Source organism: Clarias gariepinus, chromosome 13 (genome assembly GCF_024256425.1).
Source record: "Clarias gariepinus isolate MV-2021 ecotype Netherlands chromosome 13, CGAR_prim_01v2, whole genome shotgun sequence".
In the NCBI taxonomy this organism is placed as follows: Eukaryota; Metazoa; Chordata; class Actinopteri; order Siluriformes; family Clariidae; genus Clarias; species Clarias gariepinus.
In genome coordinates this window covers 32,884,696-32,912,237 of record NC_071112.1, presented here as the reverse complement: position 1 = coordinate 32,912,237, position 27,542 = coordinate 32,884,696, and the positions used below count along the sequence as shown (strand labels likewise).

At 42.5% G+C, this 27,542-nt stretch overlaps 1 protein-coding gene across 1 annotated transcript in view; it reads left to right on the top strand.

Annotated features, from left to right (window-relative positions):
* ush2a (Usher syndrome 2A (autosomal recessive, mild)) overlaps positions 1-27,542 on the top strand; it is a 213,367-nt gene that overhangs the window by 28,772 nt on the left and 157,053 nt on the right. Inside the window, exons 7-16 of the mRNA XM_053509206.1 lie at positions 202-423; positions 3,012-3,105; positions 13,519-13,714; positions 15,322-15,452; positions 16,486-16,681; positions 19,214-19,861; positions 21,200-21,383; positions 24,430-24,593; positions 25,084-25,242; positions 26,449-26,946. Of these exons, the coding sequence (XP_053365181.1) occupies positions 202-423; positions 3,012-3,105; positions 13,519-13,714; positions 15,322-15,452; positions 16,486-16,681; positions 19,214-19,861; positions 21,200-21,383; positions 24,430-24,593; positions 25,084-25,242; positions 26,449-26,946 (2,492 nt within the window). The remainder of the gene's footprint in view (positions 1-201; positions 424-3,011; positions 3,106-13,518; positions 13,715-15,321; positions 15,453-16,485; positions 16,682-19,213; positions 19,862-21,199; positions 21,384-24,429; positions 24,594-25,083; positions 25,243-26,448; positions 26,947-27,542) is intronic.

The window sequence follows — 27,542 nt, the reverse complement described above, 5'->3', positions numbered from 1 at the left end:
TAAGGATAAAAGAAATCATACCTGGGTGTGGTACAAATCAAACATGTCTAATTTGAAAACGGCCAAAGACACACAGTATAAACCTGCTGGACTTTTAGTCTGAGTTGGATGAGCTCGATCAGGACTGACTTCAGCAATAAAATTAAAGTTTCCTGGATGCGTAAGTGTATTTAAGAGTGTGTAATTCTTCTTCCCCGACAGTGATATTTCATACACTAACGGCAACATCACGTTCAGCATGCTAACGCCAGAGCCTAACCTGCGACCAGGCTACAACAACTTCTACAACAGCGCCACCTTGCAGGAGTTTGTCAGAGCCACCCAGGTGCGCATCCACCTGCAGGGTCAATACCACACCCGCACCCCTCACGTGCCCTTTCGTCATCGCTACTACGCTGTGGACGAGATCACCATCAGTGGCAGGTCAGAGTCTTCTCCACCTCGAAGTGTTCATCAGACCCAATTACACCACCAGCCCATCCTAATTTCACCCCTTTTAACACATTAATACTGATTTGCTCCTTGTATTCGACACAGTTATGAAGAAAATGCATTAATTAGAGATGGTTACGTGTGGGACGTGCAGCAGGCCAGTGTGAGAGTATGGACAGGGGACAGAAGTGTGAGCAACACGCACTTAGGAGACACACAATCAGCTACAGATGTCAATGAGAGCCGGACATGTCTCTGGCGGTGTCTTCTTCTTCTTCTTCTTCTTTTTGAACAGCATGCCTCGAGTACGCTTTACACAGCCTCCACGTGTAATTGTCACGTCTAAAATGTTTTGTCGAGTTAAATCGTTTAAGGGTTTAGGGGTCTTCCTGTAGCTTCAGAAAAGAGATCGGTCTGTTGTGGGATTTCTTTGCTCCTTTTTTGTCAGTCGGCTTGCAGGAGCATGGTATTTCAGCACTGCCTATGGTAATTATATCATTATGCAGGCAGCATGTGTGTGTGTTTGAGAGAGCGCGAGTGAGTGTAGAGGCAGCTTTAATTAAGAGCTAGTTAAATCGGCACTGAAGAAATTGAGATTTAGAGACAGTCAAATCTCATAGTCCTTTGACATTCAGACGTACATCTCTTTCCTTTTTTTCCCCTTTTTTATACTTCTTTATACTTTCTTTTTTGCTTTCGCTCTCCATCTTGTCTGAGGTGTTATGACAGCTCACACAGTAGAAATGCAGAAAGAGAAAGCGAGAGAGAAAGTAAACAGTGGTGGGTTCCCCTTTGTGTGGTTGTAGTCGGGGCTGGTGTCGGGCTGCATCTGTGATCATTAGTGTCAGCTTTGTAACCACACAGTAATACAGTAACCTCCAGTCATAATGACATCTCTCTCTCTCTCTCTCTCTCTCTCTTGGCATTTGTTTGCGTGTTGTGTGTACCGGCCCGGCGGAGGTGAAGGGTTCTCCCTTTAAAGGCGGCCCGGTGGACACAATGTGAATAACAGCCCTTTGAGGATGAATAATTAAAGCGTTGACCCGCAGGTGCCCGCTCTCTCTGATGGAGACCTGTCAGCTCCTGTGTTGAACATTACAGCAGCTCAATGGTATTTCCACTGGCATTTATAAATGTTGAATGGGACGTTCTATTACTCATGCACGTAGGGATATAATGGAGAAGGGAAGGAAAGGGAATGCTGGAGACGTAAAAGTGTTGAGAGGGGCAGGTGTGTGTGTGTGTGTAAGAGAGACGGAGAGACGGGACGGGTCTGTGTGAGTAAAGAGAAGTCGTGTTAACGGTGAGATGGACTTAAATGTGACGTTATTGGTGAGTGACTTCACACTGTAGGCTGGATATTGGTTGAGACTTTAAAAACTTTATTCTGTCCAAATTGACTTTTAAATGTTTATTTTGTTGGAAAATCGATATTATAAGTATGATACTTAAAAAAAATCAGGATGTAGATTAATATCTGGAATATGATAGCAAAATCCTGAAAACAGACTGTAAAGCCCACACACCTGACGACCTGAAGCAGGCACTGACGCTGACCGACGCCGGTATCGAGTGTGTAATACTGTGTTCATTTACAAGATGCCTGGATCTCAACAACACACTCCAGTCCACATTTAGAGATGTATTGTAGGAATTTTACTGCTTTAGACATCATAGGTAGACTCATGATTCGGTACGATTTCATTCAATTCAGTAGCACTAATTAGTTTATTTATTGTCTAATTTGTCCCAGGCACCTAGAATAATTACATGTTTTAAATGAATAAAAGTAAAATACTAAGAATATTTAATGAACACTGAATTGCTCTTTGATTTGTGTTATTAATTGTGTAAATGTCACGTGTCCAGTGGTGGGCAAAACACACAAATCCTGTATCGGAGTAAAAGTAGAGATTCCCCAGATATGATATTATTCAAGTAAAAGTAGAAAGTTTTCAATTAACAATTCCACTTGAGAAAAGTACCAAAGTGCTGTTTTATTTCTGTTTCTTGAGGATTGTGGCGGCTCGTAGGTGTATTACGGTTGTTTCTGTGTATTTAACGCAGACTGTTGTGTTGATTGGCTCTGTTAAGTGAAGCATATAGCCACACCCACCTCTCAAGGGGAAAAAGCGCTATGTTTGTCTAAAAAAGCTCTAAATGCTGTGATGTAATCTGAAACAAAACTGCTTATGACTTCACTTCAACTCAACATGTTGACTGCATTTCTGGTGCAGGTTTAACTTCAGGCAAATACTCAAGGATTGGCAAAATTGAGTGAATTCTGTATTTACTCTGAAGTTTTATCTGAGACTGGTTTCTGGTCCTCCATTGTATCAAACAAAGATATCATTAAAAGAGCTTCTGAGTTCTGACCCGATGTACAGATGAAACCTTTCCTTTATTTATATAGATATACAGTAATTGTCAGCTCTTGATTGTACATAATCATAATTGATTAAATACAAAAATTTCCAAGACTTATTCCTCTTGATGTGTGCTGTTGCCTGAAAGCAGTGGCATCAATGAAGTTCTAGTTTAAAGTTCTTACTGACTTGCTTTTTCTCAACACACTGTAGGTGCGAGTGCCATGGCCACGCTGCCAGCTGTGACACGGGCATCATGCCGTACCGCTGCGCCTGCATCCCTGAGAGTCACACACACGGAGCTAACGTGAGTCCTTTTCCTTCTTCCTTTTTTTTAAAAGAATTAACCACATCCCCTTAATAACATGCGAGAGTTCCCTGTAATGAACAGCACCCTCAAAAACAGGCCTTAATGGACTGGTCGGGGGAAGGAGGGGTGACTTTTTACAATAAATAAATAAATAAATAAAACCTTTTTTAGACATTATATTTATTCTGTAAAACATATATATAGTTGTTGTGCTTTCTTCAGTTTAAGTTTGCGGCAAAGATTAATTCATTATCTTCTACAGAGCACAGGGTCTCCTCACAACACAATATATTGTTTTAAACATGTTTATGTTCTTTATATTCTTGTAAAAAATAAAATCAAATAAGATTCTTGATTTTATAAGTCTGAAGAAGGTCTTTTTGGGGTCGCAGTCTGTACTTTGTGCCAGCTTATTTTTTTCTGTTTATGTATATTGCCATTTCGGTTTGATCAATGGTAAAATTAATAAGCTGCCATATGAATCTGTTTCTCCAGACATATTTAAAACCAAGAATAAAAAGCTGATGAGTAAAATCTAAATCTAAGTGGTAAAAAAAAGGGTAAACAAGGACGAGAATCTGAAACAATGTATAAAAACATGAAAAACAGTTTCTCTCTGTAAACAAAACTGTCTCTGGATGAACTGCAGGCGTCCCTGTCCTCCTTCATCTTTAGGCGGGTGAAGAAGGCTTTGTGGTATCCAGTTTGTGCCACAGGTACAATGCTGCTAGGTTGTTGATGACCAGCACCCGTCTTCTGTAAGACATTTATGGGACCAACCACTTCTGTCTGCTAAGCCTTTAATGCCTTCAACACTACCCTCCCAGTTTTTGTTTAAAAACTCAGCACTACCCAGGTAGACACCCAAGTATTTTAAACCCCTCTTTTTTCCACATTAAACCCCCTGGTAGTGTGAGCTGTTCGCCTCCCCAATCTCCTACCAAAATGGCTTCACTTTTAGTCCAGTTGATTTTAGTAGATGATAAAATCTTAAAATCTTTTTTTTTAAATGTCAGTTAAAAAAGTCACATCTGTCTGTGTATTTACCATTAGCATTAGCTAAGTCCCACCATTGCTGTAGAGAGCTAAAATCTGCTTTTTGTGATTTAAGACTAGCCCATACAGAAGATAGGTAAAAGACATAGAAAATAGGTAAAAGACTTAATAAAATTGGCATCTTCTAAAAGTACAGTGTTTAAATGCCAGTAGGCACTCTTAGGTTTTAGGTTTTTTTTACTGACTGTACACTGCACCATGCTATGGTCGGAGATGCCTACTGGAGCAATAAAACATTTCGTAAAAGGAGACAATTAATGTTTAAAACAATAAAATCTATCGAGTCTTGCCAGAGAGAGTGTGTTATCTACAGAATTGTCCCAGGTGTACTGTCTTTGTTTTTTGTTTAAGTTTCTCCATACTGTATGTCGCTTAAGTCCTGGGCCTCCATCATCTCCCACGTGCGTTTACGGGGGCCATGTGAGGTTCTTTATGGTTTCTGTCCAGATTGTCGGTTGTGCAGTTAAAATCTCCACCCAGAATTAAAATATTAGCAGAGTTACAGTCATTAATGACGTTGTTTAATTTGTCTAAAAACATCATCCTCTCTACCGCCTTGGTGGGAGTGTACACACAAATTAGGACAAAGGCTTTGTTCTCAGAAAAAGTTTTTACTTTTAAAATTGAATTTTATGAATAAAATTGCGAGCAAAGAGCAGTGCGACTCCAGCACTCAGTGATGTATTGTGGCTCAGAATTGCGAGTCCATCCCACTCTCTTGACCAGTTGGCAGCGTTTTTGGCGTCGCCGTGTGTCTCCTGAAGAAGAGCCACAACGATGTGTTTTAGTAGTTCATAGAGTTTAGCTTTTTTTTTTCATATGTTCTCACCCTATTGTTTACTTCATTCATTAAAAGGTGGATAGATAAAAAAATCTTATATACTGTATTACGATATCGTATATATAAGAAACACATACCAGTGTCCAGCACCAAGAAAAAAACATTCAAAAATTTGTTGGTTTATTTTGGTGATCTATTTCTTTATTGATTACACTCCTCTAAACTCACCGAGGACACCACATGCACACCGTGCTGGCAAGTTAAATTCTCCTACCGCTGTGTGTCCGGAGCCGCCATGCTCCAGCAACACACACACACACACACACACACACACACTCATTCACCCACACAGAGAGAGAAAGAAAGAAAGAGAACCACACACATACTGTACAGTATCCTGTTTCCTGAAAGATTGAACAATGGAGAATGTGGAGAATCAGAGAGGTAGAGAGAGGATGGAAGGAGAGGAGGAAGTGGTTTTGTGGGCAGCAGAGCTCTAATCGCGGTGTCCCATCAGCCCCCGGGTGTCTTACTGATGAGTCCAGCAGAGGTAATTATATCTCTAGGAAGGCTCTGATGACACACGTTGCCAGTGCTCTCACTTTTAGCACGGCAACATTTTATACCCACAGACAGACACACACACACACACACACACACACAGTCCAAGTTATAGAGGTTTAATAATTACAGGCTTTAGATTCCAATAAATTTAAATTGATATTAATTTGATTTATTAGCAACGTTATCCGAATGTCATGTAGTCAACATCGCTCAAACATCATTTCATCAAAGTAATTCTTACTTTCAACCTAAAAGCTTCAGTGTCCAGGAAGGGCTACAATGTCCTACAATGGCCCTACAGTATATGATGGCTGTATACAGTGCATTCCAAAACTGTTGGAATCCTTTATAAATTGAGTGAAATAGATCGTGGTGTAAAAGTGATTGACATTAAATAAAGACTTTAAGCACAATACGGTAATGAGACTCTTAGATGCAGTGAAGCATTTGAACGCTTACTATAATGCGTACTATATGAAGTTCCCTTTTAAAAGCTACACTCGATTCTGCGTAAAAAAACGCTATGGGAACATCTTTCTTTGTTGCCGGTTGTGAAGCATGTGTGTATCAAACACGCCAAATTTTGGCCTATATAACCTCGGTCAGGTGACATCATCTGATAAAGGACACCTGCAGGTTATAAATAGGAGTGAACCGGAAACATTCCTCAGATCTTTTTGTCTTCAGGACCATATTGTGTTTGCGTGTGATGTGTGCAAGCAAATTTAAAGGTATTAACTCACCGATATGGTGGAGTTTGTTAGGAGATCCTTACCTCCGCATGATAGATCTCTTCAGAGCGCGATTTCCACACCTTTTTTTTGAGTGCTTTGTGCGCGGCTCGCATTTTTAAAGAGAATCACGAGTCGTTGCGCATTCCTGGGGTTAAAGTGCAATCTGGCAGGCGCGCACGAGACAGAATTCCCCCTTTCTCTTGCGCTCTTGCCGGATCAGGAAGTATTCCATCCACTTCTCAAGCGCTCATCAGCACTTCTTGTGAATGGATAGAAAAAACATACTCTCGCTTCCGCAGGTATGGAGGAGTTACTGCAGGTAAGTAATGCATGCGATCGATCAATTGCATATCGTATTTGGTCGCAGTTTGATTTATTCGAATATTGTTGATAAGAAGGCGCGGATATATGATAATGTCCCAATTAGAAGAGACGCTTGTGGGCTCTCTCTCTTCTGGGACAACATCCTCCCTGAAAAAGCACACACTCCCCACCAAGCCAGGTAGACTGACATCTTCCGGGGTGGGGAAAAGCTTTTAGGCAGCTGACCAGCCTGACCTGCTGAAAGACTTGAGCATTGGCGGGGCTGTCTAACGTCGTTCCTGGAATTACGCCGAGCCAAAGACCTGTTTCTTCGTGCCACAAAGCAGACAACCCGTGCTATCGGCTGTTTTTATGGCTGCGATGGTGCTCGGCGGAGAGTTACCTGTGGCTAAATCTTACGGGAATCAAGGATAAGACTCGTGCGTTCCTTCTTGATCCTCCCATCTCGCCCTCTGGCCTGTTTGGCAACGCCGTTAACGTCGCCACTAGGTTGAGGAGGCGAAATTATATGAACAAGCCTTTGGGAAATTCCTTCCCCGCCATGCTCAAGAGTCGGGATTGTCGGCCACCCAGTCCCGACCGGGTCTGACTCTCGCGAGGCGTGAAGCACCAAGAGAGTGTGTTATAAACCTGGCACCACCTCGTAAGACTGGGGTGCGGCGTGCTATGCTTCGCAATCTGCCTCAAAGAAGTTGGACCTACGTACTCTCTTCTTCACGAAGAAGCCTGAGGCTTATTCCTCTAGCACTCCGGGGAAGGGCGCGTAGAATTCCTCTAAAGGATGAAGTGTTCTCCCTGGCAACCCCAGGAGGTCGGTGTTCTTGCTCCGCCACCAAGAAATGTTTTTTTTTGTTTTGGTCTTTTCCTGCCATGTTTCAGGATGCCGAACATCTAAACCGCCCCCTCCCCCCCAGGCTCACCGTTGATACTTTTGCCCCTTTCGGAGAAACTAGCAGTGGGAAGCTACTGCCAAGTATATCTCCTTGGGTACTAAGCACTGTAGTGAGGGCTACAGGATCCAGCTCTCACATTGCCCTCCGCGTTTCAACGGCGTGGTCTTAACTTCTGTCAAACCGGAAAGTGGGCATCTGCTGACTCACAGATGTTGCTAAAAACGGGGCCATAGAACATGTTCCCTTACCAGACAGAGAGTCAGGCGACTGTACTACAGTCGGTATTTCTTGGTTCCCAGAAGGAACGGGGGGGAGGGGGGGAAGGGCTGCGTCCGATTTTAGATCTCTGCAGGCTTAAAAAAAAAAAAAAAAGACAGGTTCAAAATATTGACTGTCAAAGTGATTGTTTCTCAAATCCAACCAAGGGATTGGTTTGTGAAAATTGATCTGAAGGATGCATATTTCACATGGAAATATTGCCACAACACAGGAAGTTCCTGGGGTTCGCTTTCAGGGGCGAAGCTTACCAGTATCGGCTCCTTCCATTTGGTTCAGCTCACTCCTCACATTAGATGACTGGCTGATTCTGGCTCAGTCTCAGGAGCTAGCACTTCAACATTGGGATGTCGTCCTAGCTCATCTCCGTTCCTCATGATTGAGACTCAATGCCAGAAAAGCGTTTTCTTTCCTGCTCAGAACACAACATATTTGGGTGTCACGTAGGATTCGATCTCAATTCGGGCACAGGTGTCTTCTGCGCGTGTTGAATCCATTTCCAACACCCTGAAGGAAACCAAGCTAGGCCAGAAAGTGACTGTTTATTACTTTTAGAGATTTTAGGTCTCATGGCAGCTGTGTCCACAGTAATACCTTTGGGCCTCTGCCCATGAGATCGTTTCAGTTGTGGCTAAAAGCAAAGGAATTTTACTCAGAGCCAATCCCCAGAGGCAAATAAGGGTTACGCGCCAAGGGCTTCATACCCTTTTTATGTGGTTCAGACCCCGGTTTCTGACTTTGGGTTGCACTCTACGTGTGTCTTGTCGTCGCGAGACACTAACGTCAGATGCTCCCCTTACGGGCTGGGGTGTGGTCTTAGGCGCAAGGCAGCTGAAGAGGCCATCTTCTCGCATGGCACATCAATTGCCCCGAACTGATGGCTTTATTTTGGCCCTAAAACACCTCCTCCAGCAGTTGAGGCTACCATGTCCTAGTGCGGGTAGACAACACTACGGTAGTCACGTATATAATCGCCGGAGCAGACTGTAATAGTGCGCCAGATTCTGCTTTGGGCACAGGAAGTGTCCCTGTCCCTCAAGGCGATTTACATTCCAGGGCATATGAAGATGGAAGCCCTGGAACCTTCATGCACTAGAGGAACTTATGCCCTCAAGGTCAGGGTATTTGAAATTGGTGCATTGTGAAACATGTAGACCCAGTTCACTGATGAATTGTTTTAGTGCTGGAGTTCCACAAGAAAAGTTGTCCTTGGGCTTATGCCCTAGTACCCTCAGAATGTACGTAGCCACTATTTCGGCTAGTTATGTTCTGACTGATGGGGTCTGGTTGACACCCCTTCCAAACCACTAGAGGCAGCGCCTGTCTGGCTTCTGACTCTTAAGATGGTTTTTCTTATAGTTTCTTATAGATTGCCTCATCTATTGCGCTGGCAAGACGTGTTCCCCTGCAGCAAGTGTGTGATGCGGCAGGTTGGTCCTCTCCGCACACATTTGTGAGATTCTATAGTCTGGATGTTCATGCTACTCAGGGCTCATGGGTCCTCGAGTCAGCCTCCCAAAACTAGCTCTGAGACCTCCTTGGCCTTTGTGCGCACACGCTACACAACCTTGGGGGTCCAGACACTTGCAGTGCGGCGGCGTTGGTTTTTTCGTTCCCATAGCGTTTTCATGCAGCATCGAGTGTAGCTTTAGAAAGGGAACATCTTGGGTTACTTTGCTGTAAACCTCTTACCTAAAAAAGCGGGAACAAGATGCTGCGCTCCAATGCCGCACTGCTTGCGTGACTGGACGTCCTTTCAGACAAAATTAATCTGAGGAATGTTCCGGGTCACTCCTATGTGCCTGATCACTGAAAAACCAACTTGCTAAAGATATGCATTTGTTTGTGTGAATTGTACACACACTTATTCACCAACAGCACTCGCACTTTACAGGCACAAGGCTGGCAGTTATTGCCACGTCCCAGTCCTGACCTCGCTCCAGGACATTTCCACATGTCTTAGACATTAAAGGAGTTCTGGGAGGCCGGCGTTTCAGACATGAAGCAACCAGTCTACCTAAGAACCTAAGAACTTTCTACCTTGATGGTGTCCAAGCACTAGTGAAACACTGGGATAAGTGCATTAGTGTATCAGGGGATTATATAGAGAAATAAAGGGAGTTTTTACTCTCAGGACTGAGTTCTGTTATTCTGCATATATAAAAGTTCAGCTTAGAGTTGAGCGCACATAAACAACAAAAATAATTCCCAGTTATCAATATAAAAACTGAAAAAAACTAACTTGTAACCATAATCTTGGACCACTATGGTTGATGTATACATGAGTAAAAGATAATTTATGATGTAGCTTATTGTTCATATTGTTTATTGTTTTTCATGTTGTAAATTTTAATGCAGTTTCAAAGGAAACAAATCAGACCTTCTGAGTAATATTCTGATTTTTCAGTCTAGAAAAATCTGATGAGATTGAGAGATTGGCCCTGCTGATGAGAAGCTGGTGAGAATGAGCCTCGTTTGAGAGTGAGCGCTTATCTTTCCATAAATTCAACAGCTCAGAGATTTTATTTATTTATTTTTAAACAATATTAATATTCAACTTAATTTTCAACAATTTGAATACACTTCTATTGAGAGACACACCGAACACGCTGACACACACACAGGCAGTGAGTCCTGTAGTAAACTTTTAAACCTGATGTTTGGTGATTTGAATTATTCAGGAGCGTCCATGCATAATTCACGGCAGGCCGCTGCTTTCTCTCCACGCCATTGTTGCGTTTACAGGAACAAACCTGGGAACAGGTGTATCACCGCCACTGGAAAGTGTGTGTGTGTGTGTGTGTGTGTGTCTGTGTGTGCGTGTGAGGGAAGGTGATAAACTTCAGACCCGAAATACCCCTGGACCTGAACAGCTGGCTCTGAGATGGGATCACGGTCCACCCTGGAGCGGTTCTCTGTGTGTGTGTGTGTGTGTGTGTGTGTGACTGCAAACACACGGCATTTAAACAGGCCACATTGCAGAGCAGCAGCGAGAGTGACAGTGGTGTCTTGTTTCTTGGTGCTTCTTTAAGGCCAACGTGTCCTCCAGGAATGAAGAACTTTGGTAACATTGTTTCAGTTACAAGATATCTTTTGTTGTTTTAACAGCAAGTCAATGTTAAGAAGTTATTTTGGAATCATGTTAAGTAAAAACATGAGCTTTAAATAGGTCTCAATGTTTGCAGACATTGCTCATTATCTACTTTTTTATAAGCATTTATTTTGTGTTAATATTGAGTTGGTCCCCTTTTTCTGCTTAACTCCCCCCACTCTACTGGGAAAGCTTTTGTGCACATTCAGCCAGATGAGCATTAATAATAAGATCAGCCAGTTTCAGTTCATCTTAAAGGTCTTCAGTGAGATTAAGGTAATAAAAAATAAAATAAAGGAAGACCCATGTACGAGGGTCATGTTCAGGTGTACACTTGCTTTTGGCCATGTTGTATATTTGTTTTCCCTTAAAGGGGGGGGGGTGTACATGTACTGTGAGATGTTGCACTATAAATTGCGATATTAAAGCCTGGTGCACCAAACAGGATGTTCCTACACAGACTTATAGATCTAAACGGGAACGCCTGTCTGTCTATATGATATTCAGCACTAGATCAAGCGGATGCAGATAATGAATATTTAATTCCTCTATACAGATGAATGCCGTACTAGAAGTAATGAATTCCGATCCAATCCTCACAATTTCCCTGGTGACGTTAAAGCAGCCGGGGTCACCTGACACATGCCAGAACAATCAGTGATCTCTCCTAACGGCAAAACTTATCCAGAGTCCTGCACATGCTCTCATCTAACTGTGTACCTCTTCAGCTTGTGAGAAAAAACACACGGATCTCAGATCTGATTCGATTTATCCTTCTGAACTTTAGATAAATGTAGGAATAGGAACGTAAAGAAGTCTAAAATGTCAGAGTGTTGGTATGCAGACACCGGCGTTGCTCTACACACAACGTCGCCCCTATCCAAAACAGTGTTGGCGATGGCGCTCCGCTGGCGAGGCATGCTCAAGCAGAGCGTTTGGAGGCGCGCTAAAGGTTGAGCGGAGGAGCGTGAAATTAGCCGTGGTATTCATGCAGGGCTTTTCCACACAGAATGCAAACACACTGCTGTTTCAATCCCAGCATTTTCACTTCGCACGTTGGTCATATCTAATGGAAAACACCGCTTCATTCAGTTGCGCAGAATTACTTCATAGTTCATCATTTTTCTTTACAGTGCTCATAGTGACGCTGAGAATAATACTGACATGATCACAATCTCTTCATCTGCTGCTTACAGTTAGCACTGAGTGAAGAGTTCGGGTAAGATGCCAACACGAACCTCTGAAGCTTTATAGATGAATTCCCCTGAATTATTTCATTAAGCCATTGTGATTATTTCATTTATACTTCACAAAAAGGTTTCTCTCTGGTACAATGTTCCTATTTACATATATTTATAGATTTATACATGTGTTTATCCCAGTTTTTTATTATTATTATTATTAGCTTCATAGTCAACTTTTATATTAAATGAATGAGCACAAACACCATTACCTTAAACAATATATATTTTTGGTTATTCATGTTGCCAAGAAACATGATTTGTATACATGTTTTTAAAGTTTAATTAATTCTGCATAAAGTCCAAGGGGTGTTCAAGTCAAAGTGGGACTTTTGATTGTACAAAATAACAGAACACCCAGAACACCTTATCCCAGTGTTTCACTAGAGCTTGGACACCATCAAGGTAGAAAGTTTTCTCAGGACGCCGAAGCTGTGATCTGACTGTCTGTCTGATTCACGTCTAAAACGCCGGCCTCCCAGGAACTCCTATAATGACTTTCCCAAACGTGTAAATGTCTTGAAGCGAGGTCAGGACTGTAGGGGGAGATGGCAATAACTCCCAGTTACTGTAACGTGCGAGTGGTGTTGGTAAATGAGTGTGTGTAAAGTTCACACACACAGATTCGTCTCTTCTTAGCAAAAAAATCTGTCAATTTTCAGGGATTTATTTAATTTTCCTTAAATTTTCCTTAAATGCATTACATTATTGTGTGCCTGTTACAGCTCTTATGATTATATATATATATATATATATATTTTTTTTTTTTTTTTTTTTTTTTGCTCTCTGCAGTGGTGAAAAACATTTTGTAACCCCACTCTGAAACAGAAGAACACATTAACCATACTCTGTGTCCTGGTTGTTGTGTATATGATATATAAACATTATTCATAAGCAGAACATACTACTACTGCTATTACTAATAAGCACTGTCTACATTACAGCATTACTATTTTTAAGCGTCTTAAACTCTATGTGTGGTATAAATACCTAAATCCCAAAGGTACAAGTCCAGTGTCAGGTTCATGGTGTGTGTAAATTAGCAATCCTCCTGGTTTTTTTTGGGTGTTCTAGTAGTACTCCTGACATTAAGAACATCCACCACTACCTGAGCCATCGCCAGAGTAAACCATGCCTCTTTAAATCTGCTTTATTCACTTGTGTCCATTGTAACTTGTAACTTGTAATATTTGTTTAGAAAAATATGTCTGATAAAGTAGCTCAATATAGTTAAGCATGCTATTAAAAGTTAGCTCCCTACATGGCCAGGTTTTTTATTTTTTTTATTTTGGTGTGTGTGGAATTTGCATGTTCTGCTCTCCTGGGATTGGCTCTAGACCTCCCATGACCCTGTGCAGGATAACCGCTGTTTAGAATAAATGAATAAATTAATGCTTGTTTTGATTTGTTCTGTGGTTGTCTGATAATTCTTTTTAATCTCTCTGGACAGTGTGAGCGTTGTGCACCACTTTTTAACGACAAGCCGTTCCGAGCAGGGAATCAGGTCGAGGCGTACAACTGCCGACCCTGCCAGTGCCACGGACATGCAGCATCCTGCCACTACAATGCCAGTGTGGACCCTCACCCTCAGGAGCACTTCCGCGGTGGAGGAGGAGTGTGTGATAACTGCACTCATAACACCACAGGTAACAAAATAATGTTGCACTCAAACTGGCCACTTCAACAGTACCCCTGCTCATTTGTACTATTATACTGTACATACATATATACTTGTTAAAGTAGTGTAGAGTGTACAAAATTAAAGGGTTTGATCCTCCGCAAGTCATTTTTGAGGGCAGCTAATCAGAAGTCAGCTACTATAAGCAAAGTCAACTGGGGACACAAAGCAGAAGGGTGTCCAGGCTGAAGTCGATAGAGTGACTCACCTCTGAAGAACAGGGTGGCTCACACTGTGCTCCAACAGAGCCGAAGGGTGTCCAGGGCGAGGTGGACAGGACAGCCCCCTGCCCCCTGCCAGGACACTGTGGAGCTCACCATGGTCGACAAGACTGCCCCATATGCAAGGTCTCACCCTAAGCCAAGCTCTGTCCTGACCCAGCCAGGTCTTGCTCTGCCTAAGTCATGTACTGTATGCTTTAAAGATGTCAGGCTTGCTCTACATCCTTTGATAATGCCCCCATTGCCTGGTTTTTGAAAAGCTTGTCACCTGACAGTTTTTTGGATGCTGTCCTGTCGCCGCTAGCTCTAAGTCCATCTCCACAAAGTTTTTGCTGAAAGCCCATGATGCAGCTGCTCATGTCTCAAATCAAGTCAAGCCAAGTTCTTAACAAAGGCCGACTCCAAGACTCAGCCTGGCACCCATGCTAAGTCATTGTGCTCATTGTCTCAGCCCAGGTCACAAGCAAAGTTCCACTCCCATGCAGTGCAAAGTTCTACTCCCATGCAGTGCAAAGTTCCACTCCCATGCAGTGCAAAGTTCTAATCCAGGGCTTGGTGTTGTTTTGAGTTTAGATGATTTCTGTTTAGTTTTTGACTTGGATTTTGCAATATAAGCATTTTGTGTGTTGCAGTTTCCAAACAAATACCTCCACACTGGAGTTTTTTTTTTTTTTTTTTTACACCATGTTGTCAAAATCCCTGACATCATATTTTTGGCCCATTCTCTTTTTTTTTTTATTTCTCCATGATTTTCTCCCTAATTTATTCGTGTCCAATTCCTCCCTATCACTAGGGCGCCTTACATTAGGGCTACTACTACCACTTAGTTGGGAGGGCCAATCACGTGTTTCCTCTGAACCACCTGACGCCAGCCGACCGCATCTTTTCTAACTGCTTGCTCACGCACCATTGGGAGTGGAGTAACACACTCGGAGGACAGCGCTATCCGCTCTTTCCGCTTGCGTGAGCTCACAGACGCCCCTGATTGGCCGTGATTAATGTGGGAGCACGTTCTCATCTCATCCCTCCCCCCTGAGAGAGCTCGGCCAATCAGCTCTCTCTAGAGTGCGAATAACTGACGTTACTAATACTGCTGTATTTTTTTTTGCCTAGATATATAGATAAATATTTGATATATAGATAAATATTTGACTTTGGGATTGTACTAGTGTAAATGATGTGGTGTTAAGCTGTTGTAAACTAGTTCCAAATTAATCAAACTCGAAACATTTTATGCTGCCTCTCTTTTTCTGTGTTAAGTCAGCTTATTTCTGTAGGGAGGAATGTTGGCCTTGTACAAATTGGGGCCTCAAACACACACTTTCGCATTAACACATGCATGTCTGATTACAAGGGAGGAGCTGTGAGCAGTGCCGGAGGTTGTTCTACAGAGGAGTCGGGGATTCGCTGTGGGCCGAGGACGCGTGTAAACCCTGTGAATGCAATGACAGCGGGACGGTCAATGGCAGTCTGGAGTGTGATCAGGTACAGTCTGCTTAAAAAACACACAAACACCTGTTTTTTATGTGGTTAAACACATTTATATATATTCTTCCAGCCCTGGTGTTGTTGTTGCACATTAGAAAGTTTGAACAGTTCCTCAAGTCGCAGCAACCAGAGATCTCGGATATAGAGGCTTTTAATCCTCTGCTTGTTGATAGACTACAAAATTACACATTGATATAAAGCTACAGGCCCATTCCTCACAGGAGATGTTTGCGTCGATATATTTGCTGACGATTTTAGCATTCGGCGCAGCATTTATCATCGTTGCGATCAGAAAGGGATTGCTGCGAGTATGTAAAAGTGTCATTAGGAGCCTCTTCTCTCTGGAGAATCCCTCCTCTTGCTCCTGCTTTCCCAAGCATCATGAAAGGCTTTTTTCCCTGGCCCAGGGAGGATCCATGTCAATAGATATACTGGATGACAAATTTGAAATCAATAGATGGGTCAGACCCGTGTTGGAATTGTTGCCTTATTTAAATTCTGGGAATGATTATTTCCTTACTCTCCTGATGGCTTCATTTGTTGGACCGTGCCACTGCTGTGAGGAGCTGGGAGGGTTTCAGGTCTGTCGTTGAGGTGTGTAGGGGATAAACCACTGTCTGTGGTTAGCTACAGAGAATAATTCTGTTAAAGCAGCTCTTTATTATTATCATCACCTTCTGTGCAATGATTTTGAACAGGAGTGTAATCTGGTCATAGCTGACTTATGATCTTCATCTTTACCTCAAGTCCAATGCATCATTAGGGAAATGTGTGCTAGGTAACATGATCCAAGCTGGACCTCCAATTCATTCTTAACCTCTTAAACTTTCATTTTTCAAGAGGTCTGTCCAGACTTTCCCTCCATTTTCTTATCCCAGTAATAGAGATGAGTAATTCTCCCAGCGGAACCGAGATGGAGGTTTTGCGGTTGACTTAGCCGTCCGTGACTTGCACACACGCATGCACACACACACACACACACACACACAGTGAAGTATCCTAATTGAGACGCTGTACCCTTCCTCTACAGATTGGAGGCCAGTGTAAGTGCAAGCGACGCGTGTCTGGACGACAGTGCAATCAGTGCCAGCAAGGCTTCTACAAGCTGCAGGCGTCGCTGGTCCACGGCTGCCTCGACTGTAACTGCAGCGCCGCCGGGACCCTGTGGCCACATATCACCTGTCACCAGGACTCAGGGCAATGCCAGTGTAAGACCAACGTAATTGGTAAGTATCAGGTACACACTTCCTATTTCCTATTTGCAGTATTGCCCTCGTTCTGGTCCTCAACTCATTCCGTAGACATGCTTCTGATCTTTTTAAAGATTTTCTCTAATTTTATTTATTAAGCACAAAATAAGTAAATAACCTGATTCATTCCAAAGCACACATGTAAAGCAGATGAATAATTTGTGTAATGAATGCACCAAGCCAGTCAATCGCCCCAACCACCCCACCACCCCCAACACCCCCCGCTGCCCTACAAGTTTACTCCAAGCTGTAACCTAATCATTTTTTTTCTAAGCATCTCAGTCCTTTGTGATAAATCTCCTCCATTCCCTCATCCTGTGCCTTTGATGCATTTCCTATGAAATGCAAACGAACATTACTTAGAAGACCACGTGTGTTGCTAAGCCAGAATATCAAGGGCCACCTAATTTTAATTTTGTAATTCAATGCCAAGTTGATTATAATAAACCTCGCTGTCCGTGCTATTTTTCATGCCGCTTACAAGACATGCTTCTTTGTTTGTCGCTCCCACAGGTATTTCTCAGAAATTAGGTTTGATTATGGCAATTTATTACCGTCGCCACATTTCGCGGCCACCAGCGGCTTCATGAGGGCAAAATTTATCAAGTGGCCCAGGAACTCTGTGTACACAATACACTTTGAAATTTTGATGCATGAGAATATTATGGAGAGGGGCTTTACTGATCGAGTGCACAGAGGCTGGCTGCGTAACCACATGTCCCATATCATGAATACACAACTGCACAACCACACAACCACACACACACACACACACACACACACACACACGCTTATGACTTAAAGACCAGTGGTTGACCTAGATTACAGTTTCTATTTTTTTCACAAACAATATGGAGAGTACTGTTTGTAATCAAGCATTATATTTGTGAATAATTTTAAATCTTGTTCATTTATCTGTAAAACAAAAACGCACTGTCTACCTCCACGGCTAGTTCTGTAATAAACAGTATGAATACCAGCAAATGCAATAACAAATTGAAGTTGGTCAGCCTTGTTGTTATCGCAATATTCATCTGTGTCAATTCACACACTTAACATAACATCGTAACAAGGCTTAACTCCAGGCAGGGAGCAATATATTCATATTGAAATTAATTTAGCGTCATTAAGTGTGCCTTGGCGGACAAACGGATAGCAGCTGCTGAGTGTGGAGTTCCTGGTACTTATAGCGGCGATACTGAGTGCCCCTTAGGCTCTGCTCAGCAACATTAGGAATAGATTACCTGTCAGGAATATGTATGGCATATTCAAATATGTGCCGTGCATAATTCTTTTTAAAAAAAAGCTTGATATAATTTGAATCCATGTACTACTTTTTCTTCTTTGCGCGAGTTGTAGTGCTTTTGCAGACACTACTACTTTTTTACCTTTCTTTTTTTTCATTCTTGATTCGTTTCTTAGGCTTTTATTTATTTATTTATTTTCCTCTTAGTGAAATTAAGTGTTATGCCCGAGGTGGGTCATTTATCACCGGGTAAGGGCCTCACTTAATGATGTCATTTCTCTGCCAGCCCACCTCCAGCCCAGCACCATTACATGTGATTTTACACTTGGTGTTACGTTGTGTGGATCATTTATTCATACTCCTTCTTGAACTGGTTTATTAAAAGTAATATACATACAGTATACGATAGGAACGAGACTCACCAGGGATCACCTGATACAATATTATCACAATACCTGTTTAGCGATTCAAATTGTACTGTATTTTTGTAATGTGTCTTGATTCTTTTTTTTTCCAGAATTTGTTACCAAAAAAAGTTTTGAGTCTGCCACCTCCTGGATTATAAAGGAACAGCAACCTTATAAAACCATAGAAATAATTTTAAAAAAAAATCAAGTAAATCAATTCTGAAGTCAGTTTAGCACTGTCTCCTTGCACCTACAGGTCTTGGGTTCGATTCCCATGTCGAGTCTCTGTACATGGAGTTTGAATGCTTGATAGAAGTTTCTCCCCGTGCTTGATAGGTTTCCTCTGGGTTCTCCGGTTTCCTCTCACAGTCCAAAAACATGCAGATTAGGCTAATTGACGTTTCCAAATTGCTTGTAGTGTGTGTATAGTGACCGGAGGTCCGCCCACAGTCATACAAATGGTCACCACTGGCTTCCACGGTCCCTAGCTGGACTACAACTGTGTGGAATGGGTGAATGGAAGTAACAGTAAGAATTGAATTTGCATCATGTGGAAGTTTAAGGTGCTACACTCATGATGATACCCTGGGTTAATAACATCAAGAATATCAGGATATTTCAGTTAAAATGTTAAAGACTGAAAAAAAGGAAGAATTAAAAAAAAAAGAAAAAGAATATTTGTAATGAAGTCTTTATACCAAGTACATGTTTAGTTTTTTTTTTAACCCCCAAAAAAAAGTATCAATTTAAGCTTTTTAGTACACATGGGTTCAATCTAAGAGTTCAATCTAAGAGTTATCTTAGTAATAATCATTTGCCTTATTTGCTAAATTCCTCCTCCTGTTGAGTTTGCAGGCCTCACCTGTGACCGCTGTAACTACGGCTTCAAGTTTCTCAACCGGACCAATCCCGATGGCTGTGAGCCGTGTGGTTGTGATCCGGACGGATCTCTCCACCAGTTCTGTAACCCTTTCTCTGGCCAGTGTGAATGTAAGAAGGGTATCCAGGGCCTCCTCTGTGACACCTGCCCTCCCGGCACCTACGGACCGAGGATGGATGGAGTCTGCATGTCCTGCAACTGCAGCGCTTCTGGCATCATCTCGGGCTCGGTGTGTCACCCTGTGACAGGGCAGTGTGTGTGCCGGCCACACGTGGAGGGCCGTCGGTGTGACTCCTGCCGTGACGGTTGGTACAAACTCGGACTTGAAGACTCTCTCTCCTGCCAGCCGTGTCACTGTGACCCCAGGGGCATCGTACAAGGCTCTGCTTTGTGTGATAAGGAAAGTGGACAGTGTCTGTGCAAGAGCGGTGTAGAAGGTCTCCGCTGTAACCGCTGCTCTGCACATATGTATAATCTGAGCTCGGCTAATGACACGCACGCATGCCTGCCATGCAACTGTGACCTTGTTGGCACCTTGGCTGGAACGGTGTGCGATCCTGACAGTGGGCAATGCGTGTGTGCACCTACGCACCAAGCACTGGACTGTAGCACCTGTAAACCAGGTGAGTGTTTCAAGTAATCTGCTTTAAAAAGCATAAAACTTGTGTTTTTATGTATGTGTGTGTATTTGTGTGTGTGTATGTGTGTGTGCATGCATTTTAATTATTTTGAGCTGTTGATCATGCCAGTGCTTTTATTTCTTCTATTGTTTAACAAAATAAATAGCCATTGTGTAGCAGATCGCTGCTCTCTGCATTTATTTTTGGCTCCACGTAGCATTTTGCTCATATATTTCACCCCATGTTGGACCCAGGAGCAGCATATTTTTTTACTAGTCAGTGGTATTGGTTGCATGGCGAGTGGTGCCAGCTAGTGCCAGTTTAATCTGTACAGTAGCAACGGAGAACAATTTCTTTCAAGGGTTTGTGGGTTTGGCCACCGCTTTCAGCACTTTTGGGTAAATATCCACTCCCATGAATTTGAGGTAGACTGCCAGATCAATTTCTTTAGAGAAAACTCTGGTAGCATCTGGTCACATTGTATTTGTAGTGAACGTGTTCTGTCATGAAAACTGGCTTTCTTTTACTGGAAAATATGGAAAATCTGAGTTTGTGAAAGTAATACAGTAAATTCTGGCATTTCCAATCTATTCCCAAATGTTTTTGTACACTTGATCATCATACTTCATACCTCCAAATTTAATCCCCGTCCTCTGCATCACATTAAGGAAATGTAAAAAATTTAAATGTAATGAAATTGACATTTGACTCATTAAGAATTCCCCCTCTTTAAAATATCCTACTCTGCTTTTAATGCCTATGTTTCTGGTACGATTGAGAAGAATAGATAATAATCATGTTAAAAATGAAAAGCTTTAGCTTATTCCCATATGGAACCTTGATGCAGTAACCAGACAAGGATGTACAGTTGCTCCTTCTTTACCTCGCACCACCTGATGAAATAGTGCAGGGTGTACCCAGCTTTCCTCCGAGCCTTCTGGTCCAGCAGCACATAAAGCATGTGCACAGAGAGTGGTGCTGGCAGGAGAAAATTGAAAGCGCAGAAAGAGAGGGGGAGATCCATCTACAAACGCTGATGACTCTGTTTGGGCCCCCACCCACCTCCCCCCTCCTCAGGCTCTGTGTGTCACAGCTCCTTTCACTCGTATTTCACCCGTGGTCTGGGGAGCAGGCTATGATTGAAACATCTCAAACCTGCTGGTCCTTCCAGTCCGAATGATGCCCTTGAGTTTCACTGTCTTTCCGTCATCTCTTGAAAGCAGAACAAGATATATTTGCTTTTGCTAAGATCACAGTCTGGTCCCGGTGTGGGATCTGTGAATGAAGGCTTATGTATCTCCTCTGAAACCAGGAGATCATTTGAATTCTTTCCCGTTGCAGGTTACTTCCATTCCGATGAGCATCGTGGTCTGTGCGAGGCCTGCGACTGTCACCCAGTGGGAGCAGCTGGACAAGTGTGTGCTGCAGACACGGGGCAATGCGTGTGCGCTAATTCGTCCCTAGCTGGACGCAAGTGTGACCAATGCCAGGATCTTTACTTTGGTTTTAACCCCATCATGGGCAGGTTAGTTGTATGTTGTAATTATCTTCCCCAAGAATAAGATAAAACAGTAAAATATAAAGCTGAATGTTTACATACACCAAGGCTAAAGCTTTTAAATCTCAATAGTAAAATCTGTAAAATCAATTAGAGACAGATTTGGAACATTCCTTAAATTGTTGTGCTGACTTTCAGAAGCTTAGCATTGCTCTGTTGTTACTACAAAATTAACCTCTAATGATGAGTGAATGTAAAAACCAAGGAACAAGGAAGCGGCGGTACCAAAGTACATACTGTATATAAACCACCAATAAAATGCTTCATGGTTATAGTCTGGAAGGCTGCCAGCAAAGTAAGAAGTCCCTACCAAGACTGACATGAGGTTTGCAAGTAACCTCGAACCTTTTGGAGGAGTCTTCTCTGGGGACATGAAATAAAAATCTAACTGTTTCTGCATCATGATCCGTGCTCTGTACGGAGGAACATAGGGTAGGCTTAGAATCCAAAGAACTCCAACTTTGAAGCATGGTGGTGGCAGCATCATGTTTTGAGGGTGGTGCATTGGAAAAGAGACATGAGAAAAATGCTGAAGGTAAACCCCAAAACACCAGCCAGAACCAGCAAGGTGGTGATCCTAATCATACGCCCAAAGTCATTATTAAAACTTTAAACAAATCTTTCTCTTAACTTTCTCTTATTTTTAAATAATCTTATATGGAGATAAAGTGGATGCGGTAATTGACCTAACATGGGTACGTGTATGTACGGTAACATGAAGGTATGTGAAATACAAGAATTACAGAATGATTTTCAGACGTGAAGCAGGCGGTCCACTTCACGACTGAAACCCTGGCCTCCCAGGAACTCCTTTAATGACCCAAACATGTGGAAATTGGCATGGAGCAAGGTCAGGACTGTACAGTGGATGTGGCAATAACTCGCAGCTTAGTTCCTGTGTTCTTGGTCAATGAGTGTATGTACAGTTCTCACAGACAGATGCCTCTTGCCCAATGTAGCGACGTTGATTTTTCAAGGATCAGACGGACATAATTCCTTTTTTAAAATGTTTGTACTGTTCAAATATTTTACTATGTCTAAGAGTCTCATGACCGTACTGTGCTTGAAGTCTTCTGTAAATGTCAATTACTTTTACGCCTTCGTTCACCAGAAATTTCTTCACGAGTCCCAGTTTGGCTTGAACAGCCCTCATAAAATGTCTTGGTGTATGTAAACTTTTGGCCTCTGCAGAAGCACTTAATTTGCTCTTCCTGTCTATATGGATGACACAGATAACCGAGTCTTATGTGTATAACCATGTCCTTCCGCTGCACTACAGCTATTTGATCTAGTTAGCAGTTTGATGGCCCGGAGGTCCAGCCTGTGTTCATAAAAGGTCAGATTAGCCATTACACTAAACCTGCCTCTAAATGTTCATATGCTTTAATGTTCTCAGGACACTTGATTTGTCAGATGCATCAATTAGGCAGTAAATACGTCATGCGTTATAGCCACTTAATTAGATACACCTCGGCAGCCCACCAGCTCGGGCATGTGACCTAGGATTAGACACAAATGCAAAACCTTTTCTGATACGTATGTGTGTGTGTGTGTTTTTTTTATTCTTATTCTTATGTTCAGCAGATTTCTTTGATATTATCGGGTTTCTGAGACCACACCGCCCATGGGTACATTTGGTCAGGAGTCTTGTTTGAATGACCTTCAAGAAAGCTCCAAGGAGATATTTAACCTCAAGCCATGCTGAGCAAAGCAGGAAAAAAATTAATAAATAACTGTCGGGGCCACCATAAGCAGCTTCCACATTAACATCAGTTACTTTCCAAAATAAAATCTAGGATATTTGGAAGCATTGCAGGTCAGCCAAATACAGTATTAATTGTCGTGAGATCTGTGTGCGGAAACGTGTCCTTTCTTTGCACATCTAACAAAAACTTGCCAGACATCCTACACTGCTAATCCATATGTGAGTCCTGAAGGATCGCTCGGGCCTGCGCTGGTTCACAGTAGGGAGGAAAAATAAATATTTTTAAAATGATTACAGAAAGGCTTGAATGACATCAGGAGAATCCACCAAATAAAGATTTCTTCATATAAATATTACAAACTCATTTACCCTACCTCCCACAAAATCAATAAGGTTGTGCATCTTATTTTGTGGATATTATATTGCTCCGTCCAACGTGGTCCGTCTAATGGGGGTAGTTAAAAGGCCGCAATACGGTTATGGAATATTTCCCATCACAGCAGATGACATAATCCCGGCTACCCAGAATGCACTGGTTGGCTAATCATTTAACCTTGGAGGAAAACAGTTTTATTGCCATTTCTGCTTACAAACTAGGAATGCAATTTACCTGTTTATTTTAGTCGCCGCTGGAGCTTGTTTAATCATGTTTAGTTTATGCAAGGCAAACTTTGCATGCCGAGGCTATTTTCAACAGCTGGCTCAAGCCCGCGCCGATGCACTTCAGGGACACGTGAATTCCATTCGTAGGATATACGAGGGTGACAAGAATTTCATATCATACAGTACCACTTTGTGGAATTTTGTGAAATGTTTTTTTATTGTGGTGCCCTTATTTTATCACTTTTATCTGCATGGATTAGCAGTCATTGAGACGTTATGTCTCAAGGTTGAACCATGTCAGAAGGCGATGAAGATATCCTCCCTGGATGAGGGGACAAATTTGCGGCTCATTAAGAATCTTGGGCTTTTCTCAGCTGCGTGTGAGAGTGTCAGGCTCTTGGCCTTCACGTCACCCTTCACCAGGTCCACTGGGGTTACACTCTTCAACACCCTTCCTTCAAACTCTTCTACTGTCCATGCGCATCTGTTAATGCTTTTTTATTTTGAAGCGTGTAATCTTCTCATCACATCCAGACCGGGTTCAGGGACTCTCTGTGAAGCACAACTTTTCCACCGTGCAAATAAATCTGGATTTAACTTTTGCCTAATGAGTTGTGATGCCAAACGCAGGAATACGCGGTATGTTGCCAAGGCGATTATGTGTGCATGAGATCTTACCTTCTCTTGCGGTTACTCTGTGTCTAGGTGTGAGCGGTGTGGCTGCGATCCAGCGGGGAGTTTCAACAGCTCCTGCCACATCGAGACAGGCCAGTGCCCGTGCAAGCTGTTCGTGACAGGCGAGAAATGTGAACGGTGTGTAGAAGGAGCGAGTCACATGGACCCGGCCAACCACTTGGGCTGCAGTAAAGGTCACAACTCAGAAAGCATTATCATATGTTCCTCCATATGTCATTACAGACTGTAGATTTGTGTAGCACAGTCTTAACTTTTTTGTCCTTGAATGGTTTTTATAGTCGCATCACTTCTGTGTAGTTTTTTTGCTGCTTTTCTCCTAGCTATCTTGTTTATAAGTTATATTTTTATATGTTTAGCTGTGGCACATTCTTTCATGCATTTTATAGCCCTAATGTATCCATGGTCTTGAGAGGGGAAATGCCACGCTTAATGTCTCAGGCTTCCGCCCTCTACAAATCTGTTTTATTAAGTTAGTGCGTTTTAAGTGCACTGCATGTTAGGCCTAGAAAGCTTCCCCCACCTTTTCATACACTGTCCATTTGTCGCATCGGCGAGATCTTTAACCTTGCTGTTTTCCCTTGGGCCAATGATGTTGTTTTTTTCACCGTCACCCTGAAGTACGTTAATCATCCTTATTTCGCTCTTCTCATGTACACTGTTCAGAGCCCAGACAGCAGCCTCCTCCGCTGGTCACCGCACTTAATGCCAGCTCTATTGAGCTGAGCTGGAACGCTCCAGATTCCCCCAACAGCAACCTCCTCACCTACACACTTCTCCGGAACCGGGAGCCGATCCATACCAGCTACAGCCAGCTCCCGTTTGGTTAGTCAATGCAGTTTCATGTTTGTAGATCATAATAGTGATAATAATAATAATAATAATAGTGTCATCACAAAACATCTTTGCAGACGTATATTAGGTTTAGATTTAGGTCCCTAACTGGAGACTATGAGGTAATAGTGGAAAAAACCTAGAGAGGAACCAGACTTACAAAGGAACCCAACCCAAGCTCCTTGACAAAAGTCCCAGGTCTAAAGCCAAGTAGTTCTTAAGTGTGTTGAAAAGATGTTAGCATATTGCGAGTATATTGTGAACTACTATAAGTATGTGTTATTGATGTGAAAAGAGTTTGTAGAAATAGTTAAAATGTTAAAGCTAAAAATAATCTACTGATCTTTAATGTAATCAGTGATAATAATAATAATAATAATAATAATAATAATATTATTATTATTATTATTATTATTATTATTATTATGATTATTTGAGGTTGAAGCCCACGTCCATGTCTGTGTGTCTCTCTGTACAGCAGAACTCTCTGTCTAACTTATTAATACAAAGAAATCCCATTCTGTAAGGTTGAGTATCTTACGCCTTGTTTACACCAAGTTGTCCTTCTTTGGTGCTCAGACAAATACACTCCCTGTTCGGTAATCGGAGAGTGAATCACAGATGAGAAATGGAAAAAGTAGATCAAAGGATAAAGATGAAGTTTTGTCTTAAAACCACTCCAGCGTGTTAAAATTCACTTATACCACTTCAGCGCTGTTATTTCAGCCAAAGTGAAAATATGAACTAATCCCAGTCAAAATATTCACTTTATCTTTTCTAATTAATATCTATTGGTGCAGGTGTTTGTTTACATTGAGACAGTAGCGCATTAGTAGATTATTTTACAGTAGATTATTAAATCCCACACATAACTGTTCATAACATCACTTTTACTCCACATTTAGATTCACTGATGGTGCAGAAGATTCATTACATTTTGTCCAGAACGTTTTGTGTGATGCTGCGACAAAATCTGACTAGAAAGACATACAGACAAATGGACAGAAATTAATACATACATACAGACAGAAAATGTTTCTGAGACTGCCTTGGGTCCTCCAATGTTTGAAACGTAAAGATATTATTGAAAAAGCGAGTTCTGACCTAATGTACAGATAAAACCTTTTTTTAATGAACTAGATAAAAGTCTGAGAATAGCGTTCGTGTGCATCCATACCATGTTTCTGCTCTTTATAGGATCTAAGCACTTCACGGACACTGCTCTGTCTCCATACACCCTCTACACCTACCAGCTCTTCACCAGCAACATCCACGGCAACACCAGCAGCTCCAGCGTCACTCTGCGCACTCTGTCCTCCGTCCCGGATCTCAGTGACCTGCAGCTGAGCGTTGTGGGTCAGGCTAGTCCGACCACCATTTCGTTCAACTGGACCGAGCCTGTAGACACCTCGGGGCCTGTCGAGCACTACGCCCTGAGTTCACTGGAGGAACAGAACGGAGAGGAGCACCTTCATTACCAGGGCCTGGGGTCAGAGGTCACAGTGGATGGCTTGCACCCATTCAGTCGCTACAGCTTCAGCCTGAAAGCCTGCACCAATGGTGGTTGTGCTCGCAGTGCCAACGTCAGCGTGGTTACGGCACAGGTCTCGCCACAGAGGCAGCCAGCACCGCGTGTCAGCACACTTTCCCCGACACAACTGCATGTAGACTGGGAGCCGCCCGCCATGCCAAACGGTAAACAGGTTTGATCGGTGTTTTACATATGTATAGGACAGCAGAATGTGCGCGTTGAGATTATTCATCGCTTTAAGATGATATGGCACTGAAGTATAGTATTCAATCAGCGCAGCGTTTTTGGGACTCTTGGGTGTGCATTAACATACTGTACAGCTATAAGAATCCATCGCATCTTCCTCACGCTCTTTCAGCAGTCTTCAGCCGCCGTCATTACAATAATGAGAAACACCATTACCGAAATGCTATTTGATCTCTGCCCGGCTGAAAATTAATTCCTGGCGAACTTTAATCTACAATCGAGAGGCTTGATTAAGGCTCGGCCCGAGCTTCATCCGGCGGTAAAAACCGGTGGGTCTGCTGCGCGTTACACTTTAAGGTGGTTGATTGCTGCATACAATTATGAATTGTGCCTCGCACCAGTGAAACTCCTGCAAAATAGCTTCCTGTATATCAATGACTTTTAATGCCAGTTATCATGCTTTATCACAAATTAACTCATTAACATGGGCCATTATAAAGGACCCTCGGAGAATTCTCCTCACAATTCCACACTCTTTTTAATTGTGTCTATCTGATTTGCTCTCTCTTTTCTT